The 20,152-nt window shown below is 37.0% G+C and overlaps 1 protein-coding gene across 1 annotated transcript in view; it reads right to left on the reverse strand.

Annotated features, from left to right (window-relative positions):
• Nucleotides 1-10,390: 10,390 nt before the first annotated feature.
• The window catches only part of TMEM244 (transmembrane protein 244), a 38,291-nt gene continuing 28,529 nt past the window's right edge, over nucleotides 10,391-20,152 (reverse strand). Inside the window, exons 6-8 of the mRNA XM_062187265.1 lie at nucleotides 17,256-17,381; nucleotides 10,526-10,570; nucleotides 10,391-10,410 (exon numbers count right to left, since the gene is read on the reverse strand). Of these exons, the coding sequence (XP_062043249.1) occupies nucleotides 10,391-10,410; nucleotides 10,526-10,570; nucleotides 17,256-17,381 (191 nt within the window). The remainder of the gene's footprint in view (nucleotides 10,411-10,525; nucleotides 10,571-17,255; nucleotides 17,382-20,152) is intronic.

Consider the following 20,152-nt stretch of genomic DNA (forward strand, 5'->3'; position numbering starts at 1 on the left):
TCAGCTCTGGCCATTGTGGCCATTTGGGGAGTGAACCAGCAGATTGAAGACCTCTCTCTCTCCCTCTCTCTGTCTGTAACTCTACCTCTCAAATAAATAAATAACCCTTTACAAAATGTAACTACCATCATGAAAATATATGTGAAAGTACTCAATCATTGTGATTTAATGCTATAACTAGTACTCAAACAGTATGTTTCACTTTGTGTTTCTATGTGGGTGCAAACTGTTGAAATCTTTACTTAATATATACTAAACTGATCTTCTGTATATAAAGAGAATTGAAAATGAATCTTGATGTGAATGGAAGGGGAGAAGGAGAGGGAGAGGGGAGGGTTGTGGGTGGGAGGGAAGTTATGGGAGGGGGAAGCCATTGTAATCCATAAGCTGTACATTGGAAATATATATTCATTAAATGAAAGTTAAAAAAAAAGTACTCAATCATAAGGCAGATACACAAAAGGTAATCAAACTTCATCTGTATAATAAACCACCAAACTGTAAAGATGAACAAGAGATGAAAAAATAAAGGATATACAAAATAACTAGAAAAAATAAACAAGTGGAGAGGAGTATGGTTTTGCTCATGAATAATAATCTTGAATGTAAACAGATTAAATTCCCCCAAGTAATAGAGATAGATTGATGGGATGGATTAAAAAAAGACCCAGTGATGAGCTGCCTACAACAAACTTTCTTCACCATCACAGATAACATAAACTGAAAGTAAAGGAATGGAAAAAGATACACCATGGAAGTGGAAATAAAAAGCAAGCCCAAGTACCTATATTTATAACAGGTAAAATAGACTCTAAGTCAAAAACTGTACAAAGAGACAAAGAACATTACTATATAATGATAAATGGACCAATTCCCCAAGAGGAAATAACAATTGTTAAAATATTCAAAATATTCAAAAATTGGTTCATTTGGTTAATCCTCCGCCTGTGGCGCTGGCATCCCATGTGAATGCCGGGTTCTAGTCCCGGGTGCTCCTCTTCCAGTCCAGCTCTCTGCTGTGGCCCTGGAGGGCAGTGGAGGATGGCCCAAGTGCTTGGGTCCCTGCACCCGCATGGAAGACCAGGAGGAAGCACCTGGCTCCTGGCTTCGGATCGGCACAGCTCTGGCCATAGCGGCCATTAGGGGAGTGAACAAACAGAAGGAAGACCTTTTTCTCTGTCTCTCTCTCACTGTCTATAACTCTCTCTCTAACTCTACCTGTCAAAAAAAAAAAAAGTTATACTGTGCCCCCAAAATATGTGCAATTAATATGTATCCATTAAAAACACTAAAGTGAATATTTTGTTGCTATGTTTCATAATTTCTTCTGCTATCGCATGCACTATAATTTCATTTTAAATTTTTATGTGTAAGGGGGTATCGTAAAATAAATGATAATCTTTTCATTTTTAATTTTTATTATTTTTTATTTTTATTTTTTTGACAGGCAGAGTGGATAGTGAGAGAGACAGACAGAGAGAAAGGTCTTCCTTTTTGCCGTTGGTTCACCCTCCAATGGCTGCTGCGGCCAACGCATCTCGCTGATCCGAAGGCAGGAGCCAGGTGCTTCTCCTGGTCTCCCATGCGGGTGCAGGGCCCAAGCACTTGGGCCATCCTCCACTGCCTTCCCGGGCCATAGCAGAGAGCTGGCCTGGAAGAGGGGCAACCAGGATAGAATCCGGCGCCCCAACCGGGACTAGAACCCGGTGTGCCGGCGCCGCAAGGCAGAGGATTAGCCTGTTAAGCCACGGCATCGGCCCATTTTTAATTTTTATAAAACATTATACTTTTGGGGCCGGCACTGTGGCACAGCAGGTTAACACCCTGGCCTGAAGCTCTGGCATCCCATATTCGTGCCAGTTCTAGTCTCGGCTGCTCCTCTTCCGATCCAGCTCTCTGCTGTGGCCTGGAAAAGCAGTAGAAGATGGCCCAAGTCCTTGGGCCCCTGCACCCACGTGGGAGACCCGGAAGAAGCTCCTGGCTCCTGGCTTCGGATAGGCACAGCGCCAGCCATTGCGGCCATCTAGGGAGTGAACCATCGGATGGAAGACCTCTCTCTCTCTCTCTCTCTCTCTCTGCCTCTCCTCTCTCTCTGTGTAACTCTGACTTTCAAATAAATAAGTGAATCTTAACAAAATTTATACTTTTAATAAATATTTACGTATGAAAGGCAGAGAGAGACAGACTGACAGAGATCTCCTGTCTGCTGGTTCACTCTCCAAATTCCCAGAACAGCCAGGGCTGAGCCAGGCCAAAGACAGGATTTCAGAACTTCATCTAGGTCTCCCACATGGGAGTCAGGGACCCATTTACTTGGGCCATTACTTTCTGCTCCAACAAAGCACACGTTAGCAGGAACCCAGAATCAAAGTGCAATCAGGACTCAAACCCAAGCACTCCAATATGGATGTAGGGGTTCTGAGTGACATCTTAACTGCTATACCAAATGCCCATCCCATAATAATCACTTTAATGAGTGAAGGAAAAAAAAACATAGATTATTCTTGTGATTCAGAGAAAACATAAAGAGCAGGATTAACACAATAGTAATTACTGAGCAGATGGACTTCTAATCCTGGAAATGAACATGCTAATTAAGCTACACTACAGAATGACAAGATATCAAGGTCTTCTGAGTCTAGAGAGATTGCTATTCCAATTTACTAGAACTTAATTCTCATTATATTAAAAAGTATTTAATCAACCAAATCTTTTTTAATTAACAAGTTTGCGCAGACAGTTTAATGTTTCTGCCAGTTTCTTCAGTGTGTATGTGTTATAGGGGCACACATTCTCATCAGTGTACTCATGGTGTGTTCAATAACATTTTTCCTAGAGCAGGACTGCATTGTGTTTTACCTCTAATAAGATACTCTTTCCTATTTGCTATCAATGGAGTTTCAATTAGGGAATCAAAGATCACAATGCTGATGCTGTCATAGCTACCCTATGTAGCCTTCATTTAAAGATGAAAAATAACTTCATTAATAACTGGAATTTTCAGTCCCTTGATTGATCTGGGTGAGCTACAGATTTTGATACCACCCATAACCTAATATTTTGGAAGAAATAAACAGGAAGAAAAAGAGAGATATGTAAGGGAAACAAAAGTTTGTGTGAATAATGTGAGAAAGAAGCAAGTGAGACAGCATCATTATTTTTATTTTTATATGTGCATAAGTCCAAATTTTCTACCCAGTATCTAATCAATACAATACCATTTTTGGAAAGTCATCTGAAATACATAAAATTGCATGACATTTCTTAGTGCATGAATGTCTTTACAGAAGAAACTGATTTTTAGAGTAAAAAGACTCATCTAGAAGAGAATTATAAGAGATGGTTCAGTTTAATTTCTATTATGTACCCCAAAATTTTTGTGTATGGGGTGTGTGTGGGGATGTCAGTCTCCTGTCCCTATTCCTATCTATTTTAGTTATAACCACAACACTCACTTCTTTTATATCATGAAATATTTTAGCTATCTTAAAAAGTGAGAAATACTTAAGTCAGTTATATAAATTTAACTCATCCAAATTTAACCCAATTCTACAAGCATTTATTGAATGAAAGTGATAGGAAAACCATAGAACTGGTGATACCAAGCTACACCAACTTTAAAAAGATACATCCCATACTCCAAACCACATAGGCCTTTGTACTCAAAGAGTGGTCTGTGGCCAACCAGCATTAGCATTTACTGAGAACTGTTAGAAACACAGAATTTCAGTCTCCACCAAAATCTGAATAAATCAAATGCACATTAAAATCTGAGAAGCATTGTGCTAGAAGACACCTGTCTAAGGAGAAAGTATACCTTGTTTTTTTTTTTTTTTTAGAAGAAAATAATTTAATGAGAAATGATCTAACACAGAGCAAACACTGTGAGACAGTACAGAATCTAATTCTGGTTGCAGAGGTGGGCAGCAGGTTTAACCTGCCTTTTTCTGTGTTAGACTTCACACCTGATAGATGAGAATTTTCTGAAGTATACCCCTCATCAAATATGTTTCAGAAACACTACATGAAGCATATTACACTTCACATTTTCTAAGCCAGTAACTAATCACTACAACATATATTGAAACTTTACCCGGATTACAAAAAAATAGCATGACCTTTTTTTATGAATGAGTGAACATTTTTATGGAAGAGATGCATACCACATTTGTAAAAGTATACTAAAGATTCTGAGAACTACTGAAATAAACAACACTGTTTACTTAAATCCAGGATTCCACAAATATAATTTTAAAAATGTAACTTATTCCTCTTAAAACAATGATATTAGAATCTTTCAGAGTGTGGTTTATGACACACTTTGGGAGTTACTGAACGTTATAAAATTTGAAACATTTCACTCATGAATTCTTCACTAGAGTTGTTCTGCTTTCCATTAACTTCTCTTCTCCTTTTTTACAATTTAGAGTATAAAAGTACCAAATAAATTCAACCTTGAGCATGAACATAAACAAAATATAGCATTTAGATATGACACAATATATGTTATAATTTAGAAATTCTGAGACAATAGACCAGCTGTTCTCTTAAAAATTATCCAGATCTGGATAGATAAAGCTGTCTTTGAACAAACAGTATGCTAAAGTCTGGCCTCCACATATCATTGAAATTAAGCCGGATCCTGCAAGTAAATGAAAGGGAAGTTCTGGTTAACAATCAATAATGAATAATTCATTGGCGAAATTATGAATAAGAACAATTGTCATAACTGAAAGAGTGTTGCTGAAACTGACATAGGAAATGAAACAGCTTTTTACAGATTCAGCTAAAAGAGACTAGGCAGTTAATCAGGCTGACAAATTGTTGAAATTTAAAATTTCCTTCAGAAGCAAATAGGCACACGGATACCAGTAAGGTGGTCCTAAAACTCATACATCCAAAGGCCATGAGCACATACTAAGGAATTCACTGTGAAATCCTTTAGCTCTTCAACCTGTCATTTGTTTGTATTGTTGCTGTTTACAAAGATACATTTTGTTCCATGTTTTCCTTCTGTTTGTAAAAGGAGATCACGCTCACTAACTTGGAAAATGTTTTATGTATAGAAAAGACCTGAACAATTTGGTTTCGGGAAAATACCTTTAGTTCTGATTTTATTGGCTCAATGAGTTGTGTTTGTTTTAAAATATTGATACAGTAATTGCAGAGCTCTCATAAATCTGCAGTTCCTTGTCTAGTAGTATCAGAGGAACTTCCATGAGAGGTGGAACCCTGAGGGAGGAACCCTGACAGGATTCACAACTACATCACATAGGGATGTACTATATGAGACCATGAGAGAGTTTCTAAGATGTTTAACCACTGTTCTCTTGGATCTCAATTTTTCACTAAGACTACCTCATGTGTCATGTGGCACCTGCATTACGTATAATCAACCCTGTTCACTGATACTAGTCACTCAACTATTTTAGTATTCTAGTCCACTATGCTAAGTTGACTTTTGCAGCAATCAGCTGGCATTTGCTGTTACCAAGCTGGCTAAAGCATAGGAAACTATATGGTATTATAAATAAAATCCAAATGCAGTAAGTTCTTATTTTTCAAAGAAAAAATCATTTCCACTTAAGCATCTCTGTATCTTTTTTCCAATTTATTAATAATTTACATAGTTGAATGGTTTATGCAGACATAAATGATACTGTGTTTTTCAATTTTTCATTTATTTATTCACATTTTATTTGAAAGCCAGAGAGATGGTTCACTTTCAAATGCCTGAAACAGCCAGGGCTTGGTCAACCAGAAGCCAGGAGCACAGAACTTAGCGCAGGTCTCCTACAAGTCTGATAGGGACCCAACTACCCAAGCCATCTGCAGTCTCTCAGGATGTGCATTGCAGGAAGCTGGATCAGAAGCTGAGTAGCCAAGACTCAAAGCCCTCACTCGCATGTAGTATACGGGCATCCCAAACAGTGACTCACCACGGCAGCACACACCAGGCCTCCTGTGTTTTCTGTTTGTACTAAACACTACTAGAGGAAAACAAACAACTAAGACAAAGGGGGCTAAAACATACCATAAGGAGCACTGGTTAGCCTGTCTCAGTATGATGGTGAATATATAGCTGAAGCTAAAAAGTGTTAGAAAAATCCACTCTCTGGAGCCAGTGTTTCAGCTTAGTGCTGAAGACACCTGTGCCCTTGTTGGAGTGCCTGGATGCGGTCCCCAGCTCTTGACTCCCACTTTGTGTTAATGTTGATCCTGAGAGATAACAGTGGTGGCTTGAATGATTGCTTCCCTGCCACCCACATGGGAGACTTAGGTTGAGTTCCTGACTCCAGCCCCAGCTGTGGGGGGGTATTTGAGGAGTGAACCTCTCTCTCTCTCTCTCTCTCTCTCTCTCTCTCTCCTTGCCACTCAAATTAATTAAAGAGAAGAAAAGAAAGGAAAAGAAAAGAAAAGAAAAGAAAAGCACTCCCACTTGGCTAATTTTCTTACTAGGTATGTAACTGATGAATTCTGTTCAATTTGTGAGCAAAAAGTAATTGAAATAGTTTCACTGCTCCTTGTAAAAGTAGAAAAACAGCTATGCCTTCACAAAGAATGTCTGGTATTTTATTCACTATATTTTTAGAGTGATGAAATCTTTGAACAGTCTCCTGGTCCAATTATCTGGCCCATATAAAAATATTTTTATGGCCCCATTTTAAAAATACATATTTATATTGAATAAATAGTATACTACATATACTAAACAATATACTCTAATAACATCAGAACATAGAAGATATGAGCAGAGTATATAACACAAAAATATACTGAAATGTATAACATGAAAACCAGGTATAATACTCATGTCTATATAATTATAATATTTATATAAAATGATCCATAACAGGTGATTACATATTTTCTCTTTGAACTCTCCCAGGGTGAAGAATAAACAGTCTCTCTTGGTAGTCCGCCAGAGTGTGTTTGCTGTTTGGCACCCATATACTCTTATTACGTGCCAGGAAAGTCTCTGCTTCTTAATTTCATCTCACATAATTCTCCCTATACTTACAAAACAAATATTTACTATGTGCCAGGTATATGCTGGGTACAGCATGCTATATTAACATTTTAACTCTCAAACATTTTAAAAAATGAAAATTAAGTCATTATGTACTTTTCAAAAGAATGAGCAGCATTTTGCTATTTTCCAGTTGAATTTAAAAGCAAATATTTTGACAATTTGTCTGTTCTTTCCTAAGTCATGTAAAATGCTTGCTTCTATTTGATTTGCAAACAACAATCACAGAATCAGGAAGCAATATGGAAATCCTATCAGAGCTTGTGATCATCACTGATCAGTCTGTCTTTTCTTTTTACTCTTTCCACTGCTGAAACAGTGGTTGCCTCCAGAAATTTCTGTAAGCTTTGCTATTCATCTTGGGTTTTCTCACCCATATTAAGTAAACAACAAATGGTAAGTATTACTGATATTGGGAAGGCCCTTAAAACTGAGGGGTAACACCAGAATATATAAGGGGTTACTTAGTGTTGGCAGAACAGATCTTATTGTGAGATCTTTGTGCCTACAGATGCAGCAACTATCAGATCTTTTAAGGAGTAGCTACAGGATCTCTATGTAGAGTTGTCTCATAGCTGACAAGATGTGTTGGAAGAAAGCCTGTTTACAGAAATCATCCTGGTGGCTGTGGGAATTCTACTAAATTACCCAGTTGAATAAGCTCAGTTTCCACATTCTCAAAATTGGAATATAATACTTATCTCACAGGATTGTAATAAAGGTAAGCGAGACTAGTGCAATATCTCTGGCTCATGTCAAATGATCAATAAATAATAAGTATTATTGATATTGTATAAACCACTATATATCAGAATATGTTTGGGTTTGTTAACTGTTGTCAGAACAGATTCAAGATATTGGATAACATTATTACCAAATACAGAACACTTATGATCTTTACATTTGAAAGCCAAATGCACCCAACCTAAAAGTAAATAATTTCCACACTTGACAAATATAGAACTCTGTTCAGAATTATCTAGCCATTTACTAGCACAAATAAATTTTAATATTGGGCTGTTGCTTTTCCTTCCTAAATTTCTAATTATTATATAATATGATTAAGGAAGAACATAATAAAAGTGATATTTTAAAAATCTCATTTCTTTTCATTTGTTTTTCGCATTTTGACTCTCCTATTTTATAAATAGAATTCTATGGAAAGCATATTTAGATTGAATTATTTAAAGCTAAGAAGGAATTAAAATTTAAAAGTTTAATTCTAGAAAAATGAAGCTATTAAAAGACAACAGGGAAGATTTAAACAAAACACTCAGATGAACTTCACAACTGTTAGAACTTGAAAATATTGTAAAGTCATAAAATTTATTGACTTTGTATCAAATTTGGGGTGCAAAAAAGATTTTAAAAGACTCAGAACCTCTCTATGTCACTGTTGCTTGATGTGTGGTTCATCAACCGGCAGCGGCAGCATTACTCAGGCCCTATCCAGACTGACTACATTTCAGCAAGATCCTCAGGTGATTTGCATGTATTATGTACATTCAAATTTGAGAAATTCTGCTGTAAGCTATGCTCTTTCTATTAATAGTAGAAACGAGACCAGCGTGTAATTTCATTTGGCATGTTCCTTATTCCTCATTCCTTACACAGGGCTTTTTTTTTTTTTTTTTTTTTTTTTTGCACTTTACTAATTTCAAAACACAGCCATTTTTATTGTTTTCTTCCTTCATCATGATATGATGTTATCTAAAGATATCTTGGATGGAATCATCCCATAGAAGGCAGTTCCATCCAGTAATGGCAACAAGGAGTCTTCAAAACTTTTACAGAAGAGTAGTTTGGCCTAGTAGCCAACACACTGATTGATTAACCTACGTCTCACTCTGAAGTTCCTGGATTTGATTCCCCAACTCCTGCTCCTGATTATAGCTTCCTGCTAGTGCAGACCCTGGGAGCCAACGGTGATGGCTCAGGTAACTGGATTCCTGCCACCTTCATCGGAGACCTGGATTGTGTTCCCAGCTCTGTGGTTGGCACAGCCCCACTCCAGTTGTTGCAGGCATTTGAAGAATAAACCAGAGGATGGCACCAGTTTCCCTGCCTCTCTCTTCATCTCAGATAAGTAAATAATTCTTTAAAACATTTCCTGGAAAACACATATTAGGAAAAAATGATGCATGTATTTCAATTTTTTGCACCAAAATAAAATTATTTTTTAATTCCATTTCCACAAACTGTTTGAAATACCCTCATATATGAGGTTTCAACCTCTTTGTCCTAATAAAAATCCAAACTTTTAAGGATCCGTGAATATTGGAAGAGGATTAATTTTGATACTTGGTGTCCAATAAGAAGTTAGAGTGAGCTGCATCTTGGAATACAAGGATAAGTATGTTAGAATGTGGTAATAAATGAAGCATAGTCCCATGATAGGATGTCAGGGAAGGAAGCAGCAGTACTCTGTTGTTTGGCACTGGGCTTGTGCATTCCTATTTTCTCATGCAATTTCTAAGTTGACCCCATTGACTCACTTCTACAGTGGGACATTTGGTGCATCTGTGTATATGTGATTGAGAGTCTGTACATGGATCCCAATAAAGTTGAAAATATGTACCTAAACACTTTTTAAAATAAAACTGAACCTCCCTTGTTTGTCTACTAATGATAGCTCAGCCCCTACTTCCTTCCCTGAGGCCAAAGTGATGGAGAAAGAAGGGGAGACAAAACTCGTATAGGCCAGAGTTGGAGGGAAGCTAAGGAAATCGAGGGTTTAGCAAAAACTTTGCCAGTACATAGAGCTTTTTTGGTTTTCACTCACTTCTATCCCTTCCATTACTGTTTAAGACATAAAGTGAATCTCATTACTTAATAAATTAAAAATTTATCAAATGGAGCAGAGACCTATGTATCTTATATGTGTATTTATCAATCTATTATTTGTCCCAAATGCATGTTAAGATGGCAGATTCTGTTGTGCTACTCTGAGAGTGTATTGGGCCAGGAGAAATAATCAGTACAGTCCATCTTCAGTAAAATGGCATGAGAATTTTTGTTTTTGTTTTTTGTTTGTTTCTTACAATTTATTGTCATTTTATTTGAGAGGGACAGAGAATCAATCTCCCATTTGCTGGTTCACTCTCAAATGCCTACAATAGCCAGTGCAGGGCCAGGCTCGAGCCAGGAGCCAGGAACTCCATCTGGGTCTCCTATATGCGTGGCAAGGAACTAAGTACCTTCTTCATCAGTTGCTGCCTCCCAAGATGCTTGTAAGCATGAACCTGGGTGAAATATGAAATAGGCAGAATTGGAATCAGGCATTCCCAAATGGAAGGCAGGAGTCCCCAGTGGAGACTTAACCACTGTTCCAAATGCCCTGGCCCAATGGCTTTAATTATCTCAGACATCATCATCATTATCTTGAAAAATAAGAAAATTTATGACTACAGTAAAAAAAAATCTACTTCCCAAAATTATTCTACTTAACACTTTTTTGTGCATTAGAGAATCCGAACCGGAACAATGACCATATACCTAAAGCAGCCCACCAATGTGACGTCAAGGGGAATTCCAACATAACTGTAATAGAAAAGAGAGGTGTTACTCATTTTCAAAACACACATTATGTTTTTACTCATGAAAAAATACTTCTGCTTCTTCAAATCATACCCATGTACCAGATAAAAATGTATCCATGCTCATAAAATCAACTGGCCCCAGAGTTGTACTTAAGTTATGGTCTGAAAGATCAATTTTTAGGTGAAATATTTCAAATTCTTCTCTAGAAAGGTTCTGAGATTGCCTTACAAAGTTGATTTGCAACAGTGATAGTTGTAAGACCACGCTGAATCTTCAGTGCCTGGATGTCTCTCCAATTATGAACCACTTCACTCTAAACACATTTCTATCCATTTTTTTTTTTTGACAGGCAGAGTGGACAGTGAGAGAGAGAGAAAGAAAGGTCTTCCTTTTTCTATCCATTTGTTAAATATTTTCTATGTGTCTTGTATTAGACAATTAATTCATTTTTTTCTGAGTCCAGAACCTATAGTTCATCCCAATCTTGAGGGCCATCCTATGTTCTCCAAGCCTCATACAAATATTCTGCGACTGTCTTAGCAAGAAAACATTAAGCTTTGAAGTATAATATTGAATTTGAGATGACATGTATGTGGGGTGGGGATGTGGGGTCCCATGATTTTCCTAGTTACTAAAGGAGGGTTTGTTCTGAGAAAATTGATGCTGGGAGGTCAATATACTGGCATTCTGTAATCTCAGAGACACTGAGAAGCAGCAATACATTTGGAAATTCTACATTCTTAAACTGGAGATGGATTATACTATCAGTACACGAGCACTTCAAATCAACAAATAATAAAGTTTCAATCATAACTTGAGATTACATATCATCATACTTTGACTAACATAATTAAAAAATAACGAAAGATAGTATGGAAGCAAAAGTTAGAGGGAAGAGTAACTCTGAATTGATGGATGAATTAATGAATGAAACTATCATTTACTGAGCAATTATTATAAATTAGATAATTTTTCATCTTTTTTTTAGCTTTTTAAAAATTTTTAGGTTTTAAGATTCAATATAGGGGCCAGCTCTGTGGCACAGGGCTTAAAGCCCCAGCCTGCAGCACCAGCATCCCATATGGACACTGGTTCAAGTCCCAGCTGCTCCTCTTCTGATCCAGCTCTCTGCTATATGGCCTGGAAAAGCAGTAGAAGATGGCCCAAGTCCATGGGCCCCTGTACCATGGAAGACCTGGAAGAAGCTCCTGGCTCCTGGTTTTGGATCAGCTCTGCTCTGGCTGTTGTGGTCATTTGGGAAGTGAACCAGCAGAATGGAAGACCTCTCTCTCTTTCTTTCTCTCTTTCTCTCTCTGCCTCTCCTTCTTTCTCTGTGTAACTCTGACTTTCAAATAAATAAAATAATTATTTAAAAGATTGATTCAATATAGTTCATAGTTACAATTCTAGGAATATAATAGTATTCCCTCCCTCTCTCCCTCTCTCCTCCTCTTCTGCCTCTCACTCTCCCTCCTCCCTTTCTTTACTTCTGATATAGTATTTTAATTTACATCACAATCAAGGGCTTAATTCTCCACCAAATAAAAAAGGTTAACAAGTAAAGAGCAAAAGGAACCCTGGTTTAGTGGGAATATAGGTAAGGGCTATAAACAATAATAGAATGTAAAGATGGACATTTCACCCATATACAGTAAATTTTAAAGTAATTACAGATTATTAAAGCTATAGTAGTATAGCTTTTTTTAAAACAAGATTTATTTATTTATTTATTTGAAAGGTAGAGTTACAAAGAGACAGAGGCAGAGAGAGAGAAGTCTTCCATCCTCTGGTTCACTCCCCAGATGGCCACAACGCAGTAGCTGGGTCGATCTGAAGCCAGGAAACAAGAGCTTCTTCCAGGTCTCCCACATGGGTGCAGGGACCCAGGGACTTGGGGCATCCTCTATTGCTTTCCCAGGCCATAGCAGAGAGTTGGATCAGAAGTAGAGTAGCTGGGAATCAAACCAGTGCCCATATGAGATGCTGGCACTGCAAGAAGTGGCTTTACCTCCTACTCCATAGTGCTGGTCCCTACAGATTATTAAAACTATAGTAGTATAACACTCTTAACCATTGCTTTGACAAAGGTATAAACCAAAGTTTGACAAAACTATATTTGCAGAAATATCAATACATATACTATTTTATTCTTGTTTTTGATTTTTTTACCTTTATAAATTTTAGCTCCTACATATAAGAGATAACATGCAATACTTCTTTCTTTTTCTGTCTGGATGAATATTCCATTGTATGTGTGTATATGTATATGTATGCAGATATTTGTATATATATAAATATGTGAGTGTATAGATACACACACATACATACCTTATTTTCTTTGCCAATTCATATACCTTATTTTCTTTATCAATTCATCTGATGATGGATACCTTGTTTGATTCCATATTTTGGCTATTGTGAATAGAACTGCTATAAACATTGTGGCACAGGTATCTCTTTGATACAATGTGTTCCTGTCTTTTGGGTATACTCCCAAAAGTGGGATTGCTGGGTCATTTGGCAAGTCTGTTTTTTAGTTTTTTAAGTATACAAAACAATTGAAAGGGAAAGAATCTTCCCAAACTCCTCCTACAAGGTCAGCATCTCCTTAATTCCAAAACTAGAAGAGATACAACAAAGAAAGAGAACTATAGATCAATATCACTTATGATGCAAAAATTCTCTACAAAATACTGGCTAATAGAACCCAACAACACATTAGAAAGATCATTCAACTACACCTGGTGGGATTTGTCCATGGTATGCAGGGAAGGTTTAAAATACAAAATCAATAAATGTGATACATCATATTAACAAACTGAAGGAAAAAAACCTTATGATTATCTTAATAGATATGGAGAAAACATTTGATAAAATGCAACATCCTTTCATGATTAACCCTTAAGCAAATTGGGTAAAGAAGGAACATCCCTCAGCACAGTCAGGTAATATACAACAAACCTACAGCCAGCATCATATTGAATGAGGAAAAGTTGGAAGCATTCGCTCTAAGATCAGAACCAGACAAGGATGCCCACTCTCACCACTGCTATTCAATATAGTTCTGGAAGTTTTAGCCAGAGCTATTAGGCAAGAAAAATGATCAAAGGGATACAAACAGGAAAGGAAAATGTCAAATTATCCCTGTTTGCAGATGGCATGATTCTATACATAGTGGAACCAAAACACTCCACTAGGAGACTATTGGAACTGATAAGAGAGTTTGGGAAAATTGCAAGATATAAAATCAACACAAAAAATCAATAGCCTTGGGGCCGGCACTGTGGCGCAGTAGGTTAATCCTATGCCTGTGACACTGGCATCCCACATGGGTGCTGGTTCTAGTCCTGGCTGTTCCACTTCCTATCCAGCTCTCTGCTATGGCCTGGGAAGATGGTCCAAGTGCTAGGGCCCCTGCACCCACATGGGAAACCCAGAGGAGGCTCTTGGCTCTTGGCTTAGGATCGGTGCAGCTCCGGCCATTGCGGCCAGTTGGGGAGTGAACAAGTGGATGGAAGACCTTTCTCTCTGTCTCTCCCTCTCAATGTTTGTAACTCTACCTCTCAAACAAATAAATAAAATCTTAAAAAAAAATCAATAGCCTTTGTATATGCAGACAATGCCATTGCTGATAAAGAACTTTTAAGATCAGTAACATTCATAGTAGATACTAAAAAGTTAAGTACCTTGGAATAAATTTAAGCAAGGAGGTAAAAACCTCTACAATGAAAATTATAAAACATTAAAGAAAGAAATAGAAGACGATGCAAAAAATGGAAAAATGTTTCATATTCATGGATTGGAAGAATTAATATCATCAAAATGCACATACTGCTAATGGCAATCTACAGACTCAATGCAACCCAGTCAAAATACCAATGACATTCTTCTCAGGCCTAGAAAAAAAAAGATGTTAAAATTCATAGGAAACACAAGAGACCCCAAATAACTAAAGCAATCTTCTTTATTTTACTGAGAGAGACAGAGACAGAGACAAAGAGAGAGAGAGAGAGAGAGAGAGAGAGAGAGAGAGAAAGAGAGAGAGAGATCTTCCATCCACTGGTTGGTTCACTCTCCAAATGGCAGCAATGGCTGGAATGGGACCAGGCTGCAGCCAGGGTGCAGGAATTCATCTGGATCTCCCATGTGGGTGCAGGGACCCAAGCACTTGGGCCATCTTCTCCTGCTTTCCCAGGTGTATCACCAAGGAGCTGGATAGGAAGTGGGGCAGCTGGGACTAGAACCAGTGCCCATATGGGACACTGGCACTGTAGGTGAAGGCTTAACCTTTTTCACCACAGAGCTGTCCACAGCTAAAGCAATCTTAAATAGCAAAACCAAATTCAGAGGAATCACAATACAAGATTTCAAGACATACTGCAGGGCAACTGTAATCAAAACAGCCTGGTACTAGCACAAAAATAGACATTTAGGCCAGTGGAACAGAATAGAAACTCCAGAAACCAATCCATGCATTTACAACCAACTAATCTTTGACAACCGAGCTAAAATCAATCCCTGGAGGAAGGACAGTCTCTTCAACATATAGTGCTTGGAAAATTGGATCTACACATGCCAAAGTATGAAACAAGATTCCTATCTTATGCCTTGTATAAAAATCAATTAAAAATAGATAAAAGATCTAAATCTATGACCCTATACCATGAAATGAGTAGATGAAAACATTGGGGGAAACTTTGTAATACATTGACATAGGCAAAGACTTCTTAGAAAATACCCCAGAAGCACAGGCAATCAAAGCCAAAATTGACAAATGGGATGACATCAAGCTGAGAAGCTTCTGTACTGCAAAAGAATCATTCAGCAAAGTGAAGAGGTAACTGACAGAAGAGCAGAAAATATTTGCAATATATGCAACTGATAAAGGATTAATATCCTGAATCTAAAAAGAGCTCAAGAACATAACAACAAAACAATCAATCCAGTTAAGAAATGGGCAAAGGATTTGAACAGGTATTTTCAAAAGAAAAAATTCAAATGACCAACAGACACATGAAAAAATGCTCAGAATCACTTATCCATCAGGGAAATGCAAATAAAAATCACGGTGATGTTCAACCTCACCCCAGTTAGATTGGCTATCATACAGAAATTGAAAGACAATTAATGGTGGTGAGTATGTGGGGGAAAAGGGGAACCTAATCCACTGTTGGTGGGAATGTACACTAGTATAGTCACTGTGCATATTCCTCAGAAATCTGAAAATAGATGTAACATATGATCTAGCAATCTCACTCCTGAGAATTCACCCAAAGGAAATGAAATTAGCATATGAAAGAGTTATCTGTATCCCCATGTTTATTGCAGTTCAATTCATAATAGCAATGATATTAAATCAACGCAGATATTCATCAATCAATGATTGGATAAATACACACACACACACATTATGGAATACTACTCAGCTGTAAAAAGAATGAAATCCTCTCTTGCAACAAAATGGATGCAACTGGAAACCATTATACTTAGTGAAATAAGCCAGTCCCCAAAAGGCAAATATATTTCCCCTGATCTGTGGTAACTAATAGAGTGTAAAAAATGTAATGTGTTTGAGTGAAATTGACATTTTCATATTTGATATTTGTTTATAGCCCTTGTCTCTATAGTTGAGGAACAATGTTTTTTCTTCTTACTATTTATTGAATTCTTTACTTAGTGGAGGGTTAAGCTTATGATTATAAAATAAACTAAAAGTATGTGATTGTAAAAATTAAATGATTAAGAAAGAAAGATGGAGGGAGGCTGGCAATGTGGGAGGGAGGATGGGTAGAATGGGAAGTATCACTATGCTCCTAAATCTGTACAAATGAAATACATGAAATTTAGTCAGCTTATGTAAATAAAACAATTATTTTTAAAAAAGAAATTGCTATGGTGTTTTCCATAGTGGCTGTACTAATCTACATTCCCACCAACAGTGTGTAAGTTTTCACCCTTTTCCACATCCTTGCCAGAATTTATTACTCTCTGCCTCTTGAATTTTAGCCATTCTGACAGAGGTGAGGTGATATCTCATCATGGTTTTGTTTTACATTTCCCTGGTAGCTAGTGATTTCTCACTATCACATTGAAATGTCACTAGATCTCTCTATATTGTAGAGAAGCAAACTGTTATGAAGGATGTGATTGGTCCAAGACTATACTCCTATTAAGAGGTAAGACTGGAATTTCAGTCCATTTTCTTCTGACTCCAAATATCATAGGTAGAACTAAAAATGCCTTAGTCTAAAAACCAATGCTTGTGTTGTGTAAATACTGCCGGAAAGCTTGCTTGCCTCCAAGTACAGTTTTTCACAAGTACCAGTCCCCACAATTTGTTCAATTCCTGCCTCAGGGAAGGATTTTGAAGAAAAAAAATCTCCCTTACAGGGCAAACCCTGTACAAGTTGATGACAAGTTGAATGTGAAAAGAGAATGGGAAATACCTACATTTCCGTTGAGATCTGAATTTAAGATGGAGTTATCAAAACTTAGTGGATTGGGAGAAGAGTCTGGCAGGGGAGGAAGTGTGAGGGATGTGAGTGAAGGAGTTTCATCATCAGCTTTTAGATGAAGCCATCATAAGAGAAATGCATGCTAGAAAGTTCCACTCTTAGGAAGGGATTTAGGTATAACACCAGATTTAACATAGTTTCCTTTGTTTCCATTATTTTCTTTTGCTTACCAGCTGACGTGATGGCAACATGAAGAATAGTTACTGTAATGGCATAATCCCATAACCATTCTTCCACAACCAGAGCGAATAGTAATCCACATACAAAGTAGGTAACTTCTGTGGACACTAAAAGAACTACACATAACAAGGAAAAACATCATTATCTGGGACTAGAGAAATGAACAATCCTGAAATATACCTAGCAACAAAACTATGAACACATACTCTACAAAGAAATTTTTGTAAGAATTTTTTAAATGTTCTATCGCTTAACAATTCTCACGTTCAATCTCTTAATAATTCTCAAATATGGGTGAGAACTTCTAACATATTCTACCTCTTAATCACTCTTACAGTTATAATCTTTGTAGTTAGCCTTTTGGAAAATACTTGTACAATAAGGAGAAAGTCCCAATATAACCAATGCATGTACATCTGTCATTGGACTACAAATCTCTGTTTAAGATACATTAAAAGTTAATGAAAAATTCAGTTCTGAGTTTCCAGGAGTAAAAAAGTATGAATATATTGAGCTACAGCATTTCTTTAATACCAAACACTGCCTAACTTGGAATTGAGTTCTTTGTATCTTTATAATAAAATTCTTTGTATCCATAGTCATTTGGGACACATAACTGATACCTATGCATGAATGAAAATCTCATAAATGACAAGTGTGGATGGAAACACTCTTCTAATTCCCCTGGCTGAACACGTATAAAGAGCTAGTAATTTATAGGCCAGGATCACAAATCTCAGAGAGCTCTGAACATGTGAAGGGTCAACTTTTTGTCTCATGTCTTTGATATAGCTCTTTAAGACCAGAGTGGTTCCAAAGGAGAGATCCATCAAACTTTAAAGTGACAAATATATGTGATATACCACTAAAATCCCTTTGTAAATGATACCATTTTCTACAAACTTTACTTTTCTTTCCTTTTAAAAGACAGCAAATGATTGGTGTGTTCATACAATTCAGAAATCAGTTACCTCTATATTTTTTAAAGAAAATAAAACAACTATCTCATGTACTATTTTGCAAAAGTAATTTATTAACCAGTAAGCCAGTGAATACTCGATGGGTATGCAAGACACCAAATAAGCAAGTCCAAGCTACTGTGTTTTTAAAGGACTCACACTTCTTCAGCTATATTTAACTCCATAAGTTTTAAATATTGAATGGAGAATTCTTATCCTTTTTTCTTTCAGATCAAATTTCTTTGGCCAATACAGATGTATTTACCATGTGTTTTGTTATATTGATATCACCGCTTCCCATAATATTGCACTTCTTCCTCCACCAATATTTCAGAGCCTCCACATTATTATAGGAAAAAAGAGAGGCCTCTTCAGGGGGGTTTAGAGATTTTATAGATTAATTTGCAGCTGCTTGGGAACAGTGATTTTCATCTTACAGAAGTTATATTTGCATATATTGACATAGAATTCGCAAGCTTTATGACATGAAAGAAGGCATGGTTTAGGGAAGTCATGCAAATCTGTAGTCAGGACACCAGCATTCCAGTCTTGGCTATGGAGTTTAAGAGACTTCAGCAGATCTGTTTCCTTCTCTATAAACCCGGAATGGAGTACCACCCTGTCTACCTCAAAAAATTTTCAGGAGGATATTAATTGGAAATGAAAGGAATTTGTAAACTCTCTTCTGCAATGCAAAGGAAAGAGATTAGGAATGAAAATGCTTCAGCTGGACTCACACATTCCAGTGTCCTTGCTAAAACTGGTCTCCTGGTGACCTCATTATCGAAACAGACAAGAAACCTGACCCCAAATCCATGCTCAAGGCTCTGAGAGTACTCTCACATTTTATCGCTAAGATTAAACAAACCAAGATTCCCAAAGCAACAACTTTGAAGAGTTATGGCGCTTATCTCCCTGGGCTCAAAATTAAAGATCTAATAGGGGAAGGGTTTATTGATATCTTTGTACAAATGTTCATGTTTCGTGAGAGGAAGGGATGATATAAACTGTGCCAGACATCCTGGGGATCTTCACTAATCTCTGCTATGTAAAAACACAGCATTCTCCAGGAAGCTGTTGACATCATCCTATCTTTGTGGACTGACCCAAAGGCAAGAATTAAATAACAGTTGAGTTTTAAATTTCTCTTCCTACCCAACACACACACACTCACACACACACACGCACACGCAGATCCCATAAGTAGCTCTTTACTGTGACTATCTCCTTATCATTTGTCTTTTTAGAAAATAAGCTAATTCAATCTTCAACAGGGAAGCACATGAAAAAGTTAAGGTGAAATGTTAGCCTTGTTGTATCTCTTGTTCTCACATACTCTTTGCTGTCCAAAATTGAATAAATAATGGCACCAAACAAGTTTATGCATTTGAGGAGACCATTCTAAAGCTCTTTATTTTAACTGAGTAATTCTATCTGACCAAGTTTCCTATGCAGGTCATACTTGAAATCTGGTTCCTCTGGCCTCAGGCAGTTTTTGGATATTTGCATCTGTGTCCCCAAAAAAGACTGTCTGATAATTTCCTAAAGAACTGTAATGTTTAAATAATTGATAGTACAATTTTTTTTTTTTGACAGGCAGAGTAGACAGTGAAAGAGAGAGACAGAGAGAAAGGTCTCCCTTTACCGTTGGTTCACCCCTCAATGGCCGCTGTGGCCGGTGGACCGTGCTGTTGATAGTACATTTTTAATAAGTGTACTGCGAAATTTAACAGAATGCTGAGAATAATTATATATAGAAAGCATGTTTGTATTTTACTTTTCTCTTTTTACTTTCTACCTATAGGTATTTTTAAGTTTTCATTAATTAACATGTATTATTTTATAATGGAAAAATGACATCAAAAATTTACTTTTTTAAGATGGGACAAATTTACCATGAACATCCCCCAAACAAGTATGGTCAGCAT

The sequence above is a fragment of the Lepus europaeus genome, chromosome 3 (assembly GCF_033115175.1).
Source record: "Lepus europaeus isolate LE1 chromosome 3, mLepTim1.pri, whole genome shotgun sequence".
NCBI classification, from domain to species: Eukaryota; Metazoa; Chordata; class Mammalia; order Lagomorpha; family Leporidae; genus Lepus; species Lepus europaeus.